The sequence below is a fragment of the Panulirus ornatus genome, chromosome 34, assembly GCF_036320965.1.
Source record: "Panulirus ornatus isolate Po-2019 chromosome 34, ASM3632096v1, whole genome shotgun sequence".
NCBI classification, from domain to species: domain Eukaryota; kingdom Metazoa; phylum Arthropoda; class Malacostraca; order Decapoda; family Palinuridae; genus Panulirus; species Panulirus ornatus.
Genome location: NC_092257.1, coordinates 13,900,362 through 13,924,155, shown reverse-complemented (window position 1 = coordinate 13,924,155; position 23,794 = coordinate 13,900,362). Strand labels below are relative to the sequence as shown.

The window sequence follows — 23,794 nt, the reverse complement described above, 5'->3', positions numbered from 1 at the left end:
TGCCCTGATTCAATCCACTGACAGCACATCAACCCCGGTATACCACATCGATCCAATTCACTCTATTCCTTGCCCTCCTTTCACCCTCCTGCATGTTCAGGCCCCGATCACACAAAATCTTTTTCACTCCATCTTTCCACCTCCAATTTGGTCTCCCACTTCTCCTCGTTCCCTCCACCTCCGACACATATATCCTCTTGGTCAATCTTTCCTCACTCATTCTCTCCATGTGCCCAAACCATTTCAAAACACCCTCTTCTGCTCTCTCGACCAGGCTCTTTTTATTTCCACACATCTCTCTTACCATTACGTTACTTACTCGATCGAACCACCTCACACCACACATTGTCCTCAAACATCTCATTTCCAGCACATCCATCCTCCTGCGCACAACTCTATCCATAGCCCACGCCTCGCAACCATACAACATTGTTGGAACCACTATTCCTTCAAACATACCCATTTTTGCTTTCCGAGATAATGTTCTCGACTTCCACACATTCTTCAAGGCTCCCAGGATTTTTGCCCCCTCACCCACCCTATGATCCACTTCCGCTTCCATGGTTCCATCCGCTGCCAGATCCACTCCCAGATATCTAAAACACTTTACTTCCTCCAGTTTTTCTCCATTCAGACTTACCTCCCAATTGACTTGACCCTCAAACCTACTGTACCTAATTACCTTGCTCTTATTCACATTTACTCTTAACTTTCTTCTTTCACACACTTTACCAAACTCAGTCACCAGCTTCTGCAGTTTCTCACATGAATCAGCCACCAGCGCTGTATCATCAGCGAACAACAACTGACTCACTTCCCAAGCTCTCTCATCCCCAACACACTTCATACTTGCCCCTCTTTCCAAAACTCTTGCATTCACCTCCCTAACAACCCCATCAATAAACAAATTAAACAACCATGGAGACATCACACACCCCTGCCACAAACCTACATTCACTGAGAACCAATCACTTTCCTCTCTTCCTACACGTACACATGCCTTACATCCTCGATCAAAACTTTTCACTGCTTCTAACAACTTGCCTCCCACACCATATATTCTTAATACCTTCCAAAAGAGCATCTCTATCAACTCTATCATATGCCTTCTCCAGATCCATAAATGCTACATACAAATCCATTTGCTTTTCTAAGTATTTCTCACATACATTCTTCAAAGCAAACACCTGATCCACACATCCTCTACCACTTCTGAAACCACACTGCTCTTCCCCAATCTGATGCTCTGTACATGCCTTCACCCTCTCAATCAATACCCTCCCATATAATTTACCAGGAATACTCAACAAACTTATACCTCTGTAATTTGAGCACTCACTCTTATCCCCTTTGCCTTTGTACAATGGCACTATGCACGCATTCCGCCAATCCTCAGGCACCTCACCATAAGTCATACATACATTAAATAACCTTACCAACCAGTCAATAATACAGTCACCCCTTTTTTTAATAAATTCCACTGCAATACCATCCAAACCTGCTGCCTTGCCGGCTTTCATCTTCCGCAAAGCTTTTACTACCTCTTCTCTGTTTACCAAATCATTTACCCTAACCCTCTCACTTTGCACACCACCTCGACCAAAACACCCTATATCTGCCACTCTATCATCAAACACATTCAACAAACCTTCAAAATACTCACTCCATCTCCTTCTCACATCACCACTACTTGTTATCACCTCCCCATTTGCACCCTTCACTGAAGTTCCCATTTGCTCCCTTGTCTTACGCACTTTATTTACCTCCTTCCAGAACATCTTTTTATTCTCCCTAAAATTTAATGATACTCTCTCACCCAAACTCTCATTTGCCTCTTTTTTCACCTCTTGCACCTTTCTCTGACCTCCTGTCTCTTTCTTTTATACGTCTCCCACTCAATTTCATTTTTTCCCTGCAAAAATCGTCCAAATGCCTCTCTCTTCTCTTTCACTAATACTCTTACTTCTTCATCCCACCACTCACTAGCCTTTCTAATAAACCCACCTCCCACTCTTCTCATGCCACAAGCATCTTTTGCGCAATCCATCACTGATTCCCTAAATACATCCCATTCCTCCCCCACTCCCCTTACTTCCATTTTTCTCACCATTTTCCATTCTGTACTCAGTCTCTCCTGGTACTTCCTCACACAAGTCTCCTTCCCAAGCTCACTTACTCTCACCACCCTCTTCACCCCAACATTCACTCTTCTTTTCTGAAAACCCATACAAATCTTCACCTTAGCCTCCACAAGATAATGATCAGACATCCCTCCAGTTGCACCTCTCAGCACATTAACATCCAAAAGTCTCTCTTTTGCGCGCCTGTCAATTAACACGTAACCCAATAACGCTCTCTGGCCATCTCTCCTACTTACATACGTATACTTGTGTATATCTCGCTTTTTAAACCAGGTATTCCCAATCACCAGTCCTTTTTCAGCACATAAATCTACAAGCTCTTCACCATTTCCATTTACAACACTGAACACCCCATGTATACCAATTATTCCCTCAACTGCCACATTACTCACCTTTGCATATATATATATTTATATTATATTTTGCTTTGTCACTGTCTCCCGCGTTAGCGAGGTTGTGCAAGGAAACAGACGAAAGAATAGCCCAACCCACCCACATACACATGTATATACATATACGTCCACACACGCAAATATACATACCTATACATCTCAATGTACACATATATATACACATACAGACATATACATACATACACATGTACATAATTCATACTTTCTGATCCCTGGGGATAGGGGAGAAAGAATACTTCCCACGCATTCCTCACGTGTCGTAGAAGGCGACTAAAGGGGACGGGAGCGGGGGGGCCAGAAACCCTCCCCTCCTTGTATTTTAACTTTCTAAAAGAGGAAACATATATATATATATATATATATATATATATATATATATTTTTTTTTTTTTATACTTTGTCGCTGTCTCCCGCGTTTGCGAGGTAGCGCAAGGAAACAGACGAAAGAAATGGCCCAACCCCCCCCCCCATACACATGTACATACACACGTCCACACACGCAAATATACATACCTACACAGCTTTCCATGGTTTACCCCAGACGCTTCACATGCCTTGATTCAATCCACTGACAGCACGTCAACCCCTGTATACCACATCGCTCCAATTCACTCTATTCCTTGCCCTCCTTTCACCCTCCTGCATGTTCAGGCCCCGATCACACAAAATCTTTTTCACTCCATCTTTCCACCTCCAATTTGGTCTCCCTCTTCTCCTCGTTCCCTCCACCTCCGACACATATATCCTCTTGGTCAATCTTTCCTCACTCATTCTCTCCATGTGCCCAAACCATTTCAAAACACCCTCTTCTGCTCTCTCAACCACGCTCTTTTTATTTCCACACATCTCTCTTACCCTTACGTTACTTGCTCGATCAAACCACCTCACACCACACATTGTCCTCAAACATCTCATTTCCAGCACATCCATCCTCCTGCGCACATCTCTATCCATAGCCCACGCCTCGCAACCATACAACATTGTTGGAACCACTATTCCTTCAAACATACCCATTTTTGCTTTCCGAGATAATGTTCTCGACTTCCACACATTCTTCAAGGCTCCCAAAATTTTCGCCCCCTCCCCCACCCTATGATCCACTTCCGCTTCCATGGTTCCATCCGCTGCCAGATCCACTCCCAGATATCTAAAACACTTCACTTCCTCCAGTTTTTCTCCATTCAAACTCACCTCCCAATTGACTTGACCCTCACCCCTACTGTACCTAATAACCTTGCTCTTATTCACATTTACTCTTAACTTTCTTCTTCCACACACTTTACCAAACTCAGTCACCAGCTTCTGCAGTTTCTCACATGAATCAGCCACCAGCGCTGTATCATCAGCGAACAACAACTGACTCACTTCCCAAGCTCTCTCATCCCCAACAGACTTCATATATATATATATATATATATTTTTTTTTTTTTTTCATACTATTCGCTATTTCCCGCGATAGCGAGGTAGCGTTAAGAACAGAGGACTGGGCCTTTGAGGGAATATCCTCACCTGGACCTCACCTGTATATATATATATATACATATATATATATATATATATATATATATATATATATATATATATATATATATATATATATATATATATATATATTCTTTCTTTTTCGTTCAAACTATTCGCCATTTCCCGCATTAGCGAGGTAGCGTTAAGAACAGAGGACTGGGCCTTTGAGGGACTACCGTCACCTGGCCCAATTCTCTGTTCCTTCTTTTGGAAAATTAAAAAAAAAAAAGAGAGGGGAGGATTTCCAGCCCCCCGCTCCCTCCCCTTTTAGTCGCCTTCTACGACACGCAGGGAATACGTGGGAAGTATTCTTGCTCCCCTATCCCCAGGGATATATATATATATATATATATATATATATATATATATATATATATATATATATATATATATATATATCTTTTTTTTTTTTCGCTGTCTCCCGCGTTTGTGAGGTAGCGCAAGGAAACAGACGAAAGAAATGGCCCAACCCACCCCCATACACATGTATATACATACGTCCACACATGCAAATATACATACCTACACAGCTTTCCATGGTTTACCCCAGATGCTTCACATGCTCTGATTCAATCCACTGACAGCACGTCAACCCTGGTATACCACATCGATCCAATTCACTCTATTCCTTGCCCTCCTTTCACCCTCCTGCATGTTCAGGCCCCGATCACACAAAACATAAAAACAAGGATATTATGTTTAGCAGGGTTGAGGGACAGGTTAGATGGGGACAAGTCTGAATGGAGAAAGATTGGGGGAAATGAAATGTTTCAGATACCTGGCAGTGGACACAGCAGGGAGTGGAACCACTGAAGTGGATATGAGGCATATGGTGGGGGAGGGGGCAAACGTTCTGCAAAAGTTGAATAACGTGTGGAAGGGCATAAATAGGTATATTTGAAAGAATAGTAGTTCCCACAATATTATAAAGATATGAGGCATGGGTTATAGATACGGCTGTGTGGAGGAGGGTGAATGTGATGGACATCAAATATTTCAGGAGAATAAGTGGTGTGAGGTGGTTTGATCAAGTAAGTAATGAAAGGGTAAGAGACATGTGGGAATAAAAAGAGTGGTTGAGAGAGCTGAAGAGGGTGCGCTGAAATGGTTTGGACATCTGGAGGAAATGAATGAGGAAAGGTTGACAAAGAATATATGCCTGAGAAGTTGACGAAACAAGGAGAATGGGAAGACCAAATTGGAGATGAAAGGATGGAGTGAAAAAGATTTTGAGTGATTGGGCCTGAACATGCTGGAGGGTGAAAGACATGCATGGGACAGAGTGAACTGGGATGGAGTGGTATACTGGGGTCCATGTGCTATCAATGGACTGAACCAGGGCATGTGAAGCATCCGGTGTTAACCATGGAAAGGTCTGTGGTTCATCTGTGACAGTATATTGCCTCCTGCATACCACAAATTCAATTTCACTCTTTTTCAAGCATCTCTTACATCCTTCTGCATGGTTAGACCCTAAAGGCTTTTTCACCATCCCTCCACATCCACCTTGGCTTCCAGAAGCTTTATCCTTGTCACGTATGTCACTTTGGTCTGTCTGTCATATGAGCAGGTCCATGGGGGTGTTATGGGCATGTGCCGAGTATCTTGGCCTTGTGTCCTGTAAAGTGCAGAGTTATTCTGGAGTTCAGGTGTAGGAAGGTTTTGATGCCAAGAGGCAGGGTTGCTCTGGAGCCAAAGAGGATTGTTTTGGGGCTGTAGAAGGTTAATCTGGAGAGGAGAGGAGGTGCAGGATTTGTCTGGGGCTGAAACAAATGTGGGTTTTGGAAATCAACTGGAGGACTGATGTTAAGGGAGACACTGCTGGATGGTAAGGCTGGATTAGTGGCTGCACAAAACACATTTGAAGTATCAATTTGAGCAGAGAATGGAGACAGTGCTGGATGGCAAGAGAAGTGATTGATGGAGGTTAATGTATATACTTATTTTGGTTGAAGATGATCAGAATCTTGTTAATTCCAGCCTCCAACACATCAAATATACTTTAGAGAGCCTAAATTTCCATATCTTGTGTTACGTCATGCAGAGAAGCTGAGTCAGACAGTTGAAATGATGATAGAGGAAATGGGGTGGTCGGTCTAAATATGGACCAACCAGCTCATTTGGCACATCCATGCCAAATGTACACTCTTTTCCTTTTGGCATCTATAGTACTACCAGGAATCAGTCATCATAGGTCTTGGGGTTGGGTCTGGCAAAGCTTGGATGAGTTCAAGCCTGTGTTGACTGGTGCATGAGTCATGCTGACTTGCACACTATGCATATTTCTCTAGTGCTAAGCAATACCTTGAAACATTAAACCAGTGCCTTAGCAACTGTAGCAGGATGGGGGAAGGAGTCATTCATCCTTTCCTGGGTGAACAGAATGAACAAATGAAGAGAAACCTCTCGGGTAGGGGGTCCATAGCACTCCAAACCTTCGCTAGCCTATGAATTAGAACATCATTATATTTAAATCTCCTGTTGGTGTGTTCTCCTGGTAGCTGCTGTTTGATCCTTCAGGGTCTTGTAACAAATGGTATCATGTGACAAGGCAGAGGGGGTATTTCTTAGTCCGCTGACCACTATGAATGTATTCCGAAGGCTGGGAAAGAATTCCATATTGGAGATGCTATTAATGATATCTTGAAAGCCCCACAATAATAATAATAATAATAATAATAATAATAATAATAATAATAATATAAAACTGCCTGATGAGGACCATCTTCATTTGTCTCAGAGCAGGGTCAAGATGATACACCTTGGTAACCGTGCTAAGCCAGCGAATTTAGGTGTCAACTAACAGGCTGCCATGGAATGTAGGCTTTGCATATTCCTTCCAAGGAGCAAATACAGGACCAATGACTGGAGGTTTCGAAAGTAGGGCACTATGTATAAATATGAGTGAATCCTGGCACTGCTGTTCCCCAAGGAGTGGTCCTTCTGATGAGGTGGATCAAGGGGTGTGGGATACCCAGAGGGAGCAACACTGATTCCTACAGCCAAAATAGGGCTTTATTGCTAGTTCAACGTCGAGCAGTCCACCCGAGACCCCATACCTGTCTGCGATAAGGACTGACTGATCATTTGTAAAGCCCTGACTCTGACTGACCTTTCTCAGATAAAATCATGTCTTTCTGGATACTTTCGCCTTTAGTGAAACTTGTGCATCGCTAAAACACTCTCTTCCGGTCGAGTCATTTTCCAAGACACGTTTGGTCGACCGACTTGAACCCTCGGCATTAGCATCCCTGGCACTGGCACTCAAGGTATGGGTATCACTGTCAACCCCCGATGATGGTAATAATTGCCCTGGCACCGTTGGTGCTGGCATCACTCATATCCGTGATACAGAAAGCAGCGGCAATGATACCGCCCCAACCCTCACACATACATGGCAAGCCCACTAACAACGTGAAAAATGACGTCAGTCATCCAAGGGTTACCCAGTTACCCTGAGGGTACATTACTGTCTCTCACTTACAAAATATGGCTAAGTCCAAAAGTGCCACGAACCCGTAATAGTTCCCAGGTAATCTAGGGGTACTCACACCTTCTCAGCTCAGTCACTTACCTTGTTATTAGGCTCCAAGACACGGAAAACAGGTTAAAACCGAGGTACTTCAGTCAGTCTTGTTTTTGTTTTGATTCCCGTTTTCTGTTGCCTGATAAATTCTTAATCACAATAATAATAATGATAACAATAATGATAATAAATTATACTATGATAATAATAATGATAATTTTTCCATGCATATTTCTCCTTCCCACGTGAATAAGGTAGCATAATTAACAAATGACTAAGTCCTGAAAGAAAGAATTCTTGTTTGATTTTATCAATAAAACAAGATATCTTTTTAAAAATATATATATTATACAAAATTTCATTCAAGATTCGGATACGAAATCTGAAAATTTATATCCTAATAATACGTTTTTTTTTTTTTTAAATATGGTCTCAGTGGCATTCATTCGTGAAAGAAAAATAAAATCTAATGTTAGTTTAATACTAATCTAATGTTAGTTTAATACTATCAAATAAGAGCTGCAGTGTTACTTAGGTTCATGATGTTTGTATACCCGTGCTACTAGCCACCCTACACCACTGCTGGTACTCACGCTTAAGTGCTGTCGAGTGATGTTCAGTGTAATCATTCTTACTGGATTATCCCAGTACCCCATTTCATAATAGAATTCTGGGGATAAGGCAAACCGTGGTCTATGATGCAAATGACTCTTGTAATTCGTAGAAATGATGCCATCTCCTGGTCAGTCATTATATGGCGACTCATTCATTCTGTGCATGCCGTCACCCTTTCAACACCATTCTTCCACACACACTTGACCCAGGTAACGCGGAAGAATTATGCCTCTGTACTTTGTTCACTTTCGCCTCTATGCGTTCCACCAGCCCTCATATACGTCTCCTTGAGCCATAAAAACGTTAAAGTCATTCCATTCTACCATTCCAGCCTCACTCCATATGTTGCCCGTCTCCACGCAAAAAATATGGGAGGCATGAGTTCGGTCCCAGCCGTGTTGGAGGGGACAAATACGAAAAGCTCATGAGGGAAGAGGCCCAAAATAATACCCATAGAACATCGTTGTCAGGAGAAAAAGATGGCTGAGGGGAGGAGATGCCAAAATTATTAAAACGACGGAAGGCCTTTGATTAAGAAATGGCTGAGGGGAGGTGATGCCAAAATTATTAAAACGGCGGAAGGCCTTTGATTGAGAGATGGCTGAGGGGAGGTGATGCCAAAATTATCAAAACGACGGAAGGCCTTTGATTACAAAGTGGCTAATGAGGAGGTGGACGAAGAACCAACCCGGTTGAATATGATGTCATACTAAGGCAAACAAAGCCCCTTGTTGATATGAAACACCTGCCGACAAGAAAAATAATTTCTCGAGCCACGGACGGTGATATGAACCACTACAAAGGAGTCAATGAAGTGGGTAGAGCTATGTAAAATATTAATACACTTCATTTTTTGTATCTTGACATCCAGTGTCTTAGGTGGGAGATGCAACTCAAAAACAAACCCGTCATTGATGAAATACAGATGGCAAATACATTTCAGATTTAAGTTTTCTGATTGAGATATCGTCCATGTTGGCAATTGCGGCTTCGTATGGTGGTGGATCAAGAATGTTCGAGAGGGAGACGGTATATCTGGTGGTGTTGTTCCTAAATTGTGGGTTAAAACCATCTCGAACATCTGCTAGATATCCATCTGAGGCGTACTGTATATCTATACCCTGAGTGGCTGGGACATGGCTAGTCTGGATTGGGTTGAGGGAACCTACTTCGATAGTCGTATTCACTGGCGAAGTGTTGAAAGCCGACGAAGAGTTGATGGACTGGTTTTCGATAGTAATATGTGGCAACTCCACCGTCTCAGTGTTATTATTCGACGAACTGAAAAGAAAAAATAATAAAACTAATCATATTAAGAATGTCTGATAAGTGTCAATGAGCTGTGCCAACGAACTTCATCAGGGGTACTGTACCTTACTACACAGTGTGAAAGTCTATCCATGTGCTGATAACCTCACGGCCACACCACAGGACCCTGAAACCACCTGAGCAACAATCGTGCAATAATACATACGCAGTTCCGACACTGCCCCACGTCAACACAGAATGCTTGCATCACCAACGAAATCTACTGTCTCCATCTTTAACTTAGGTTGAAATGAATTCAAACATACAATCTCCCGCAACTCCGAAGTGATAAGAGGTGGTGAAAGCCTTGCGTAAGATGAAACGTGGCAAGGTGGCTGGGTTGGATAGTGCTGTAATTACATTTAAGTAAGTGGGGAATGACCGTGTTCTTTATTGGTACGGATTTTGTGTATGTATGGATCCTGGCGAGGTGTCCGAGGACTGCCAGAGTGCATGTGATGATATCTGCTATAATTAACACAAGGGAATTTCTGTTTAAGCAGTCTGTTGGGTTCATTCATCTTTAAGGTATGGTTCTTGGTTCAATGAACACCAGTGCAAATGGTTCTAGTAGAATCTCACTCCTTACCAGCAGTTATCTTAAAACGTACCCTCTTTTCGTTTTTGTGGTCCTCGACTTGCGCACTGTAGAAGTATTTTGCGTTATTCATTTTTCCATCAATGGCTCTTTCCTCCTATTCTTTCTCTTGTTTCGTATGACGTTTTGGGCTTATGGTGTTATCCTTTAATTCATTTGATAGTTTTCCCTTTGCAAGGTGAACTGTGGCTATTCTGCTTTTGTTTGTAAAGGGATTGTCGCAATATAACTTATATCCCCCCCTCCCCACACCTTGACCCAGCCCCTGACGGAAATGCCATATGTCATCAGATTACTACAGGATATTTTGGACACTAGAACCAGCTTGCATTATCTTTGATGTCAACATTAGGCATACATAGTTCGGACAATTCTCCACGAATGAAGAAATATACCGAAATTGATAAAATCAGTGCTCAGTATGAGGAACGACCCAACCCCCGAGACTTCCCAATCTTAATAGGCTACTCACTCCCTACCAGTCTTGATATCATCATAGGAAATGGTAAAACCCACCACATCATCCAAGTGTAGACGAGGTGACCTAAATAGCAGTACTCCTATTCCTAGGAAAATCTTTGTACCAACCTCTTCTAGTCCTCATCATCGGAACACAACAGAGAACCAACCCACCAACAAACTGGGACCTCTTCACTGAGATCATAGATAAAAAAAATCTAAAGAAATGCACAGTGGTACAAAAGAGTTCACGAGGAAGGCCTCTGACAAAGTATAAACAGAGGGTCTACTGTAGAGACTTATACTGCTGGTCATGCCTGACGTCGTACTGTCCAAACGTCATCAACTCGGTGACGTTACCAGCTATCAACTGAGGTCCCACAGGGAAGTGTCTTTCTACCAACACTGTTCATTACTTCTGTACCTAACGTCCCTCATCCATGTTGGAAACACATGTATGTAAGGACATCTATACAGGTCGACGCCGCTGAAATAATAGTTTCAAACAACTCGGTCCTGGAACAAACACGCTTCCAGCAAAGTCGGAGATTTCCTGGGGTCAACAGATTCGAGAAAAGACTGGAAGGCGGAAATGAGCACCAACCACTTCACTATAATGGCGCTAGGAAGAATGAAGAAACCACACGACATTACCACAGAGCGAAGCACAATCACAAGACGTGGTAGCAGATCACATCAACGAAAGAAAAGCGGCCCTGACCAGGTTGTATAGATAGATTTTGACACCTTCCTGAGGAGCCAAAAACCACACCTGGTGAAAGCCATGATCACACATATCCTTACCTATTCCCCTACACCCACACATCTCGCCCCCAAAACTCACAGGCTGAGGTTACAGAGGATACAAAATGGGGTTCTACGATTCCTCACAAACAGGAAGGGGGTACCCTTACATAGAAAACACCGATGAACAACATGGACGACTAGAAAAGTCAATTCAATGGGCCCTATATATAAGGGAAACGGAGAGGAAAATATGGTAAAGGCGAGAAGACAACAGTGATGCAAACTGCTGACATATATATATATATATATATATATATATATATATATATGTGAGAAACTGCAGAAGCTGGTGACTGAGTTTGGTAAAGTGTGTGGAAGAAGAAAGTTGAGAGTAAATGTGAATAAGAGCAAGGTTATTAGGTACAGTAGGGGTGAGGGTCAAGTCAATTGGGAGGTGAGTTTGAATGGAGAAAAACTGGAGGAAGTGAAGTGTTTTAGATATCTGGGAGTGGATCTGTCAGCGGATGGAACCATGGAAGCGGAAGTGGATCATAGGGTGGGGGAGGGGGCGAAAATTTTGGGAGCCTTGAAAAATGTGTGGAAGTCGAGAACACTATCTCGGAAAGCAAAAATGGGTATGTTTGAGGGAATAGTGGTTCCAACAATGTTGTATGGTTGCGAGGCGTGGGCTATGGATAGAGTTGTGCGCAGGAGGATGGATGTGCTGGAAATGAGATGTTTGAGGACAATGTGTGGTGTGAGGTGGTTTGATCGAGTAAGTAACGTAAGGGTAAGAGAGATGTGTGGAAATAAAAAGAGCGTGGTTGAGAGAGCAGAAGAGGGTGTTTTGAAATGGTTTGGGCACATGGAGAGAATGAGTGAGGAGAGATTGACCAAGAGGATATATGTGTCGGAGGTGGTGGGAACGAGGAGAAGAGGGAGACCAAATTGGAGGTGGAAAGATGGAGTGAAAAAGATTTTGTGTGATCGGGGCCTGAACATGCAGGAGGGTGAAAGGAGGGCAAGAAATAGAGTGAATTGGAGTCATGTGGTATACAGGGGTTGACGTGCTGTCAGTGGATTGAAGCAAGGCATGTGAAGCGTCTGGGGTAAACCATGGAAAGCTGTGTAGGTATGTATATTTGCGTGTGTGGACGTGTGTATGTACATGTGTATGGGGGGGGGGGGGGGTTGGGCCATTTCTTTCGTCTGTTTCCTTGCGCTACCTCGCAAACGCGGGAGACAGCGACAAAGTATAAAAAAAAAAAAAAAAAAAAAAAATATATATATATATATATATATATATATATATATATATATATATATATATATATATATATATATATATATATATATTCCTAAGAGTCCACGGGGAAAATGGAACACGATAAGTTCCCAAGTGCACTTTCGTGTAATAATCACATCATCAGGACGAGCATGGACCATCCTTGGTTCCTAGGGAGTCTCATACCGCTACGGACACGCTCAGCCCTCCGTCGACGTACACAATAAGCAGCGATAAGCTTAACCTTTGCCTCCTTCCCTTCCCTTAACTGATTAGCTCTCTTTCCTTAACTGATAAGAAACAACAGCATTACATACACACACCTCCAAGTCTGTTGGAGTTACGTAAATAAGGCACCAAATATACGTCTCACATTTCCCACACACACACAGAGACATCACATACCCTACACCATACATCTATATCATACTCTTCAACTCTCTTCTAATTCAGAACTTCTCTCTATCCCCTGTCCGACCCATTTCCCTTCTCTCTAAACACCTTATAAAATGAAAAACTCACTTTGGGGTTGTGTGACGTCGAAGGAAGGACCTTCGCCAGGAAATTCTGTAGGCGGGTGGTCGGTCCTCTTCCCCATCGGAAAGTTCTTTAACAGGATTCATCTTGCACCTGCCCATTGCCGCACAGGTGGCCAGAAGCAGCATTACACCTGAAGAAGGCACAGACGATTCAGCACAATCACGTTACACAAATATACCCCGACCACATGAACCCTTGACATTATATGACGTGTTCCATGATGTATTCGAGGTCTCATAAAACCCACGCCTTTGGTGTGAGTCAGTTTAAATCCTACTGTGTTCTTGAGATGCTCTATTTAAAAAAGGATATCTTGAATCAGCAGAAGTTCAGAGTTTTGTGTTTCGAACCTTATACATGTGTTCTGCCTTAGTCTTCTGAGGGAGACTTTAAGATTCGAAATAAATTTCGTACTTCATTCTCCCAATCAGTCATATGAATTTCATTCATCTTTACAACACTCTCAATAACTTCATCGTCGCCCTCACCCTTGGAAAGTGCATCTTCACTACATACCCTTGAGACCACTTGCCTTAGACCTTTTCTGTAAAGGCCACCTTCATCTTCACCACACCCTACTCTCCACCACTCTCAATCGTCCGTCCTTTTCCAGCGCAGTTCCAGCAGGTGTTCACCACTTTCATTCTGTACAACACCGGCTATTCTTATACCCCCCGCCCATTTATACCATCGAGTGTCACTTGCATTCAAACTAACCTTGACTAATACTCGATCCTCTTGCATCAAAAGTGCTGACAAACTTACACAGGTGCTCCCAATCCAATCTCCCCTCTTCCTTAGTCCTCTCGTTTCAGTGTCTAAGCACCAGTGATCATCCGCCTCTCTTAATCCACTTTCATTTCTCCCACCATCGCTCTGGTTCAGCAGCAATGCTGCTACTCCTTTTCTTAGCTTTCGCCCTTACACTGGAACCTTTGACTTTAACCATAAGACATTCCCAAACCATTTTTCTTCTTTCCACTTCCCCTTTAGCCTTGTTTCATTAAGAGCCAGAGCATCCGATGTTCTCTCATCGAACATACTACCTAACTCTATTTCTCATCTTTCATCCACACACACACATTCAGACACCCTAGCCAGAGCCTTCAAGGGGGATGAACAACTCATACCTTGGCTCCCTCTGCTCCACCTTTTAGAAATCAAAACACAAAGAGGACAGGGTTTCTAGCACCCTTTACTCCCACCTGCATTTAATCGCCTTCTACAACACGTGGGGAAGAAGCCAGGTTAGGAGCGTTCATCTCGACGTGAATCAGATTCTTAGAAGTGGAACATCTGCTGAGAGAAGGAGGACACTCCCGACTCCTCTCACTCACCTCCTACAGAGAGCAGCACAAAACCGGTGGTTCCCAGACCCCTGATGAGCAGGGAGAGGCCGATGAGGAGGATAGCGGTGGAGCCCACGATCGTACAGCTGATGGCACACCACTGCAAGATATATAAACACCACACTGACCACAGTCGTCGTGTCGACCTCACCTCACCACACAACCACCTTCGAGCCCTTGTTTCACAGTGACACCATCAGCCCAACATTAGTTTTTTTTTGTTTTTGTTTTATGCTGTTATAAAACCTACGAGTTATTGTTTTGTTTTGGTCGTCTCCAAACCATAGGCTTTTGTTACAATGTCACCAGTCACAAGGCTTTTGTAAACATCGTTGGGAATCCCACAAGATTTTGTTACAGGTACCAGCCAACAGGCTTGTGTTACACTGTTTGGAATCCACAAGCTTTTGTTACACAGTCACCAGTCCACAGGGTTGTGTTACATTATCAAAACCCACAAGTTTTTGTTATACTGTCAGGAAGTCAGTGTCTCTCTTGGTATTTCTTCACTTGTCTCTCTCCTAAGCTCTCTTACGTTTATAACCCTCGTCATTTCCGATAACCTGTACAAAGCTTCACACTTGCCACCCATCACTAATGATTAGACATTTCACCAGCTGCCCCTCTCAACACATTCACATCCAAGAGTATCTCCTTTGCACGCCTATCAATTATAGGTAATCCAACTATGCTCGCTCACCATTTACCTTACTGACTCACGTGTGTGTGTGTGTGTATATATATATATATATATATATATATATATATATATATATATATATATATATATATATATATATATATAACTCGGATCCTCACCAGATGAACTACATCAGAGGCTAGCATGACCAAAGATTATGTAAAGATTATATAAAGATTACACAAAGATTATAAGTCACACTCAGTTAGCGTTGCTACGGTGTTCTCTACACTGTAAGGATAAGTTTGTCCAACACAATATCAAATATACTAAGATCAACAGGTTTACACTCCACTCGATATATCGGTACTCACATCTCTGCCGATGGCATCGGCGCTTGATTCCACGCTGGGCATATCAGGGCTTGGAACCCCGAAGTGTATTGGCAAGTGTGTTGTCTGTCTCTCTCCCTCCCCCAGCACGTCACAAGGTCTCACTCCAGTCTCACTATCTCTTTCCTTCCCGAGGGATAGATCATTCCCTGGATATCTCTCTCGGGGTACCTGGCCTCCTCCACCTGTACCCAGGCTTACAAGGAAACAGGGATGGGCAAGGCCACGCACCACTTGGTCCGCCACAGTCAATCAAATCTTGCGCTGATATGTTATCTTCTTCTATTCCCGCGGCACCAACATGTATCACTAACAACGTGCACACGGAGAGGATTGACACTCTCTCAAATACCTACCAATATATAATCTGTACGGGAGGAGGCCGAGCTGGGTGGCGCCTGGGGGGAAAGAAGACGTAAGCGGGACATTCATGAATTCGTTCGCCAGACGTGACTGCATGAAGCGGAGTGCCCGGGGACGTTCGCCACACTAACGCGAGCCAGGAAATGACGCAGCTTAACCACCGTACTTTCCAGCGTAGTCATGACGTCACTGTGCTATCACGTTCAACGGGTTATAGAGACTCGGTTCTGTGGTGGTGGAGGTCTGTGTGTGTGTGTGTGGGAGCGAAGGGGAAGTGCTTCGAGGTAACACACCCCTCTCTCAGGGAACTGAGGCATGACCGTTTTCAATAGCGAATGATGCGAGTTGTTTTTTAAATGAAAATAACGCTCATATAGACCCATAGACCCCCCTCTTAATATAACGAAAGACCATTTTCTATGAAAAGACTCTTGGTGTCAACCAGGACCTTTCCAAAGAGTCCTGCAGCCAAAGACTCCTTCGAAGTAATCATTCCTTTGACGAGACTTGTACTCCACAATAATACTAATGCTTGGTCGAGGGTGACTTTTCACATGAGGTGCAATCTCGAGCAGGAGGAATCCGGTAGCAATATTCTGAAGTGAGGAGAGACTATTAGAAGATAAGGAGATTAAAGAAAGAAAAACGCGATAAAAGGGTGCCTTATGGGGGAGCGTGCGTGAGTCGGCTCTCGTCCCATGGAGCAGACGTTACCCAGAAGCTGGCGATTTCAACAGTTTCCCCGAAAGACGAGAGGAGAAGTTGAGAAACTGGGTCTTGCATCATCGGTTTAATTAAATGGGAATTCACGGAACGTATACAAAGGAAGTGAGGGCTATGGAGGGAACAGCAACCACTTTGAGCTGTACTGTATACAATAAACTTATTCAATAATAATAATAATGATGACATATTATTCTAAACATTTTTTGTCTAAACGGAAAACAGAAATGTTTCAGTGACCCGCAAAATAACCAGTCTATTTTACGATCTAACCAAATCACCACCAATATTCTATAATTACGACTTTCTTCTCTCTACATATATAAAAAAGACAAATACATTTATTCCGTCGAACAAAATTTCGTTATTAACCAACTGTTTTACGCTATCATGTATCAGAGATTCATCATTGCTTAATAATGGTCGTCTGGTCTCATCATAAACTTACATACACGACAACTGTATTGAATTGGATTGAGAGTCTTACTTTTGCAAGTGATTTAGCGTAACGTCTCTTTTATTCAAAAAGCATTGAATTTCTCTATAAAGATACGATGTCTAATGACATTTCTTAATGTGTAAATCTAAAGACCCGATTTCACACGAGTTATCGAACTTCTAAACACGAGAATATGAAATTCACAGCATGAATCAAAACCTTCCATTTGTTTTTTGTTTTTTTTCAGACTTAGCAATTCAAGCGATTGGGTACAACTCGAACCACTGATCACATCTAATGTTACAGCTGTGAGCGTACCTGAGCAGCCTACGCTAACGTCAGTACCATGCATATATCTATCTCACCAGCCACAGCGGCAGGCCCAGAGAGGCATGAGAGGGCCAAACCAAGCCATATAACACACAATATCCACACACAAAAATAGGGTACAAAAAAAAAAAAGGATGTCAATAGGGGGATGGTCCAACCTGTCGATGTTTGCTACACCTTTGGGCAAAAAGGAACGAAGAGGAAGGTAACGGCAGCTTGTGGGAGGAGAGGTCGGCTCTGGTGATATACAATCCAACTTGAAGAGACAACGGAGGATGTGTTTGCCAACCAACCAAACAGTACGAGCATCAGCACAAAGGGGTTAGGTTGTGGCTTATGATCACGTGAGGCCCTGGAAGCCACTTTAATCCTCAGCAAACACCACAACGACTGCCGCTACGAGCGGTGGTCCTCAAAGGAGCTTCTGTAATCCGGCCATCTTAATCTTAAACCCAAATCCTTTAGAATTATGGAAAAAAAAAAAAAAGGTTGTATACGTCACATCACGTCACCGTATATATGTAACTTAGTGATAACAGCAGCACATCCGGGGGTTTCTAACGAAGGGTGAAAGTACGTACGGTGCGATGACGCAGATGACTGGGGATTGATAAAGGGTCGTCTGAGCCAATGGTGCAGTGTGGCGATGATAGGAGGAACGACATCCATTGGCCAGGGTTACCGCATGACCAGGAAGGTTGAAGTAGTGTGTGTGTGTGTGTGTGTGTGTGTGTGATCTCAACCCCCTCTTTCACTATTTGCCATCTTTACATAACTCTCTCTCTCTTTCTACATACCTACATATTGTGCCCAAGGATTCAATTTTTCCTACAAAATTTTACCCTCCTCTGTTATATCCTTTATGACCCATGCCTCTCTTTCACACCAAATCGCTGGGACAATTATTCGTTCAAACACACCTATTTTCGCCGTCCCAGATAATGACCTGTTTCCACACGTTTCTCAATGCTCCCAGGATCTTCACCACCCCCTCACCTCCCCGATGATTCATTTCCGCTTCAGAGGGTTCCAATTCGCTGCCATTTTGCCATTCTACATACAGTCTCTCCTGATATTTCTTCACTCACGCCCATTCATCAAGGTAATTTACTGGCACCATCCATTTCTCACTCATATTCTATCCAAAACCTCCATAATAAGACACCATTCCATCAGCTGCCCCTCTCAACACATTCACATCCAAAAGTCTGTTTTGTACACATGAATCAGTACGTAATACAATAATGCCCTTTGGTCGTCTTTCCTAACCACCCGTGTATACTTACTACATGTCCCTTTTTCGAAACCAGGTATTCCCACACACTCATCTGTTCCCCAAACACACTTGCATCTCATCTCCCCTCCTCCTCGTTGGTAAAGTGCATAAGCACCTCTTATCACCCGTATCTCGTCTCGCAGTCCACTTTCATTTTTGCTCACATCAGTCCTAAGTTCACTTCCTTACACCGTTAATCATTTCGATAACTCCAGCTTTAGCAGTAGTGGTGAAGCCATATATATATATATATATATATATATATATATATATATATATATATATATATATATATATATATATATATATATATATATATATATTGTATATTGTGTTATCGTGTTATCAGTCACATTAATCCGCCGTTCCTCCTACCAGGAAGGCTAACTGATAACAAAGAATCAATTCACCGAAACCTATCGCACTGACTTGTCCCTCCAAAGGAATAAGAATCGAACCTAAATTACGCTGGACTAGACTCTACATCTAAAGATATCATCGAGTTATATATCATCACTACACGTGTCTCAGTGTCAACTAACTGCGATGATTCGACCTCTTTAGAAAGAAAAACTCGCAGCACATCTCGTGATACGAAGTATTTCCTGCTTTGTGTTATCACTGCATGAGGCAACGCACTGTTGTGTGTGTGTGTGTGTGTGTGTGTGTGTGTGTGCTCTTGGTACGTCACTAGTAGCCAGACCATTCTGCAGCGCCACGCCAGACCAGATAGCATACTACGAGGATCCACGCCAAATTACAGAGGACATTCTGCACCCTCACGCCAAACCAGAACACACTCTACACATCGGGTTTTTTGGCTACCGAAAATGAGGACGAATAGGCAAACAACCAGTTTCTCGAACGTAAGTACCTTACATCCACTGCTGTAGCTGACGTGGGTAACCTTACATTCATTTCTGTAGTTGACGTGGGGTACCTTATATTCATTGGTGTAGTTGACGTGGGTACCTTACATCCATTGGTGTAGTTGACGTCGGTGGTCCCTTACATCTAACGTTGTAGTTGACGTGAGTAACCTTACAGCTAATGTGGCTGACATGAGTACCTTACATTCAACGTTGTAGTCGACGTGTTATAGTCTATGTTGTAACTGACTTGGGTACCTCACATCTAAATGTTGCAGCAGTGAGAGTACCTGAGCAGCCTACGTTAACGTAAGTACCATCTATTAGCAACATGTTCACATCGACAAACAAGCATGGTAAAGTAAAACATAGCAGAATCTGTTGCTGAACATGATGCGCAGTACCCTCTGTCATGACACGGCGCATCTCCCAAAACAGCAGGTGAAAGGCATCTGTGAAGACTCTGATGCTAGCCAAGAATACCGCCCCCAATGGGGGTAGAACAAATGCGACAGCTATGATTACAGAAAGCGCTTAGTAAATGAAGGAAATCAGAATCCCTGGCCTGCAGAACGATTGTTCCCGAGACTGCCTGACCGTCGATGTATGGCCTGCAGACGAGCGATCCATGCCCTGCAGGACGGTCGGTCCCTGGCCTGCAGGACGGTTGATCTCAAGCCCACAGGACGGTTGTTCCTTGGCCTGCAGGAAGGTCGACTTCAGGTGGAGGCAGATGCTTAGAGCCCGGACATGACCAAAATGATTTTCCCCAAGTGTTCACCGTCACCACTCGTATCTACACATCTGCTTACCTCATTCATTTCGACAGAAGTGTGTGCTGGGCATAGTACTGCTGGTGTCGCTCTCTGCTCTGACTGCCGGCGTAATGATATGGATGAACCAAGGCTTATCCTCTTGGGTCATAGTTCTCATCACCTGTGGAGGTGAGTACTCCAAGCTGCACAATCTCGTTCTTGTCATTTTGAGCGGTGTTTCCTTTCGCTTTGTAGTTCCCTTGCTTCGTAACTCCTTGTTCTGTATCTCCTTGGCTTTGTAGTTCCTTTGCTTTGTAATTCCTTTGCTCTGACGACGAGAAAAAAAAGAGTGAGGGAAATAGTGATGAGTGGAACCCATATCGAATGGAAGGGAAAGTTGAAAAGAATATATGGATGAAACAGGAGGTAAGCTTGATCTATACTGAGGAGATACAGCATACGAACGGAATACATCTCACTTAAAATGGACAAAATATGATCTACCGTAGGATTCCCTGGACTCTATCTCTCTTCCCTTCTCCCACTACCTTCCTCTCTCTCCCTCACACATACACAACACACGGGCCTCCATAGTGTAGTGGTTACCGTGACAGACCATCAGTCAGAATGGGCCTGCCCAAGGTCGGACCTGAATGGGTTTGAATCCTGGGGGTGAAAGTCAGCCTCCATCAAACCCAGGTGTTCATAATCCCCTTGGGGCGGCCTCCACCCAGCCCAGGCATTCATAAGCCCCTTGGGGTTGATCAGTAAATGGATACCTGACTAAGGCTGGTGTGTGTGTGTGTGTGTGTGTGTGTGTGTGTGTGTGTGTGTGTGTGTGTGTGTGTGTGTGTGTGTGTGTGTGTGTGTGTGTGCATTTCATAAATATATCAGTGAAGATATGATACATATAGCCAAGTTAAAGGATGGAGCAACATGAATGTAAAACTCTTTCTTTACAGCACACAAATAGTAATCACATGAAAAGAAAGGCCAAATTCACTCATCCATTCTTTAGCTGTCATATTTAAAGCACTGAACTACAGCTCCCTATCCACATCCAGGCCTCACAGACCTGTCCATGGTTTACCCTGGACACTTCACATGCACTGGTTCAGTCAATGACAGCACGCTGAACTAAGTATACCATATTGTTCCACTTCACTCTATCCTGTGCACGCCATTAACCCTCCTACATATTTAGGCCCAGATTGCTCAAAATCTTTGTCACTCCATCCTTCCATCTCCAATTTGGTCTCCCTGGGGCTCGGGGAAAAAGAGTGCTTCCCACATATTGCCTATGTGTTACTGAAGGTGACTAAAAGGGGTGGGAGTGGGGAGCTGGAAATCCTCCCCTCCAGTCTTACCTTTCCAAAAGAAGGAATAGAGACAAGGACAAAGAGAGGATTTGTCCCCCTTAAGGCTCAGTGATCTGTTCTTGACGCTACCTCAATAATGCAGAAAATGGTGAATGTGTATGAAAAAATTACATATCTATATGTATATATATTAATTCATCTCATCTTACCTTTTTTCCAGGTATCATTTTGCTCTTGATAATTGTTAGCATAATAGCCCAAGAGACCTCCTCCTTCTCCAGGGAACCATCATCTTCCCTCGCTGTCACACAAATTCAAGATGACCCTCCACCCACCTACCGCAATACTTGGAGACTTGAGTACATTGAAAAGATTCCAGCCAGTCTGAAGTTGAAATTGCAAAGCACCAGACCTAAGAGGCACACTTCAAAAAGAGATGTACGTGCTGTGTGGACTTCAACAGAGGTTGGGGTCCATGGTGGTATCCCCACAACTGAATATGTGTACACCAATAACGAAATGACAGAAGGCCATTCCTCAGTCAACATCTTCCTCCCAGATGGAAGACATTCTTCTGTCTTTCAATCTTGGGAAACTGGAAGCAGTGATACACCTGAAAGAACCAATACATTATCTCTGAATCTCCATAATGTCCAACCATTCTCCCTTGATGAAAGTAGTAGTGGAAGCATTTCTGTAATTCCTTCAAGAGCAGCAGCCACCATTCATCAGAGTTTTGACAATGGACTCCCAAGCTACGATGATGTGCAGGGGGAGTCAGTGTCTAGAACTAGTCTTCCAGTGCAGGGGCAGTGAGCATCCAGCACAAGTTTTCCAGTGCAGGAGCATTGAGTGTCCAGCATTGGTCTTTCAAAGCAGGGGCAGTGGATGTCCATCAACAGTCTTCGAGTGCAAGAATGGCGGGCATCCAATACCAGGACAGTGGGCATCAAGCACCAGTCTTCCACTGCAGAGGTGGTAAGCGTCTAATGCTAGTCTTCCAGTTTGGAAGTGATGATCATCCAGCACCAACCAGTCTTCCATTGCAGGGGCAGTGGGCATCCAGCACTAACTATTCTTCTAGTGCAGGAGTGGTGGGCATCCAGCACCAACCAGTCTTCCAGTGAAGGGCATCCAACACCATTCAGTCTTCTAGTGCAGGGGCAGTGAGATTTCAGTGCCAATCCTCAAGTTCTATGGTTTGACAATCACCATCAAGAATATGTTTCCATGGTTTGGTTGCCATCATCTGTCATCCGCTGTCCAAGACCAACTGTTATGTTATGAAAACGATGTAGTCTCTTGACTACAATGATAGCGTGTGAAATGTCTTTCAATCTCAAACCTAAAGTGAATTTCTCACATTTGGCTGTGCTGCTGTTGTTGCCATTATGAAAGTGGCATTTTCTCTTGAACACAACAGACAGGGAATGTCAGTGAGTAAACAGTTTTCATAGGTGTTACCTTACAGCATTGACTGTAGTCTGTTTTTGTTTACAAACAGTACAAAGGATTCTGCGGAGGACACCACAAATGATGTTTATGATTAAGTTTTCTGCCACCATCAATGGATTACTGCTTTGCAGAGAACTTATCCCAGTGCTAAAAGTTCAATATCTGCTGACGTTATCACTAAATAAGTACCCCAAAGTCTCTAATTCACTAATTAACATGTGACATACAAGCATGCATACTAGAGGTAAATAACATAAAGCATCTCTACATACCAATGTGATATCCTGTTAAAGTATTCTTGCACAAAAATGCAAACCCAGCATTAATCACTGGCCACTGTGAAAATGCAGACCCTGCAGTAGTCATTGTTACAGGGTTAAACACCACCCCACCAAACATACACCCATCTGAAACTACACTCTCTACACATATGTGCATTAGATTTTCTTGTCTATGTTCTGGATACAACTCATCTCTCAAACAATACAAACATCAATTAAATGTATTAAAGATCCATCATGCCTATGATGCAAAACCCAAACTAAAGACACTTATACATTTACTTCTCAATTGTTCTGCACTCATCCTAGAAACACACAGACACAGAACACTTTTTGACCTATGGTTCAACACATACACATGTGTAACTTGGAAATCTGCAGTATTGAAGCTGAACAAGATATTCCTGCATATGAATCCTTGGCTTAAAAGTATGCTCAGAAAAAATGT

The 23,794-nt window shown here is 43.2% G+C and overlaps 2 protein-coding genes across 5 annotated transcripts; one reads left to right on the top strand and one right to left on the bottom strand.

Moving 5' to 3' along the window:
- Positions 1-7,929: 7,929 nt before the first annotated feature.
- On the bottom strand, positions 7,930-20,488 carry LOC139759884 (uncharacterized). Of its 3 annotated transcripts, none has more exons than XM_071682428.1 (4): positions 20,349-20,488; positions 14,493-14,604; positions 13,138-13,285; positions 7,930-9,499 (listed from the first exon to the last, which is right to left on the bottom strand). In XM_071682428.1, exons 1-4 carry the CDS (start codon positions 20,355-20,357, stop codon positions 9,127-9,129), a joined length of 642 nt encoding a protein of 213 aa, XP_071538529.1. In that variant the 5' UTR covers positions 20,358-20,488; the 3' UTR covers positions 7,930-9,126. The 3 variants fall into 3 exon arrangements, with proteins under 3 accessions (XP_071538529.1, XP_071538527.1, XP_071538528.1); XM_071682426.1 differs by lacking the exon at positions 20,349-20,488 and adding an exon at positions 15,893-16,764; XM_071682427.1 differs by lacking the exon at positions 20,349-20,488 and adding an exon at positions 15,519-16,730.
- Positions 19,051-22,937, top strand: LOC139759883 (uncharacterized). Of its 2 annotated transcripts, none has more exons than XM_071682424.1 (3): positions 19,051-19,533; positions 20,366-20,480; positions 21,831-22,937. In XM_071682424.1, the coding sequence occupies exons 1-3, from the start codon at positions 19,498-19,500 to the stop codon at positions 22,424-22,426; spliced, it is 747 nt and encodes a 248-aa protein (XP_071538525.1). In that variant the 5' UTR covers positions 19,051-19,497; the 3' UTR covers positions 22,427-22,937. The 2 variants fall into 2 exon arrangements, with proteins under 2 accessions (XP_071538525.1, XP_071538526.1); XM_071682425.1 differs by having other exon boundaries at positions 19,059-19,533; positions 20,369-20,480.
- The last annotated feature ends 857 nt before the right edge of the window (positions 22,938-23,794 follow it).

Excerpts from the sequence above, each read along its gene's own strand:
- LOC139759883 (XM_071682424.1), top strand. The coding sequence starts at position 19,498 with ATGAGGACGAATAGGCAAACAACCAGTTTCTCGAAC. Across the intron at positions 19,534-20,365 it reads AAACAACCAGTTTCTCGAAC|AAGTGTGTGCTGGGCATAGT; the intron begins GTAAGTACCTTA and ends TCATTTCGACAG. Across the intron at positions 20,481-21,830 it reads AGTTCTCATCACCTGTGGAG|GTATCATTTTGCTCTTGATA; the intron begins GTGAGTACTCCA and ends CCTTTTTTCCAG.
- LOC139759884 (XM_071682426.1), bottom strand. The coding sequence starts at position 15,964 with ATGTCCCGCTTACGTCTTCTTTCCCCCCAGGCGCCACCCAGCTCGGCC. Across the intron at positions 14,605-15,892 it reads CCCGTACAGATTATATATTG|TGGTGTGCCATCAGCTGTAC; the intron begins GTAGGTATTTGA and ends TATATCTTGCAG. Across the intron at positions 13,286-14,492 it reads TGTGCTGCTCTCTGTAGGAG|GTGTAATGCTGCTTCTGGCC; the intron begins GTGAGTGAGAGG and ends TGCCTTCTTCAG.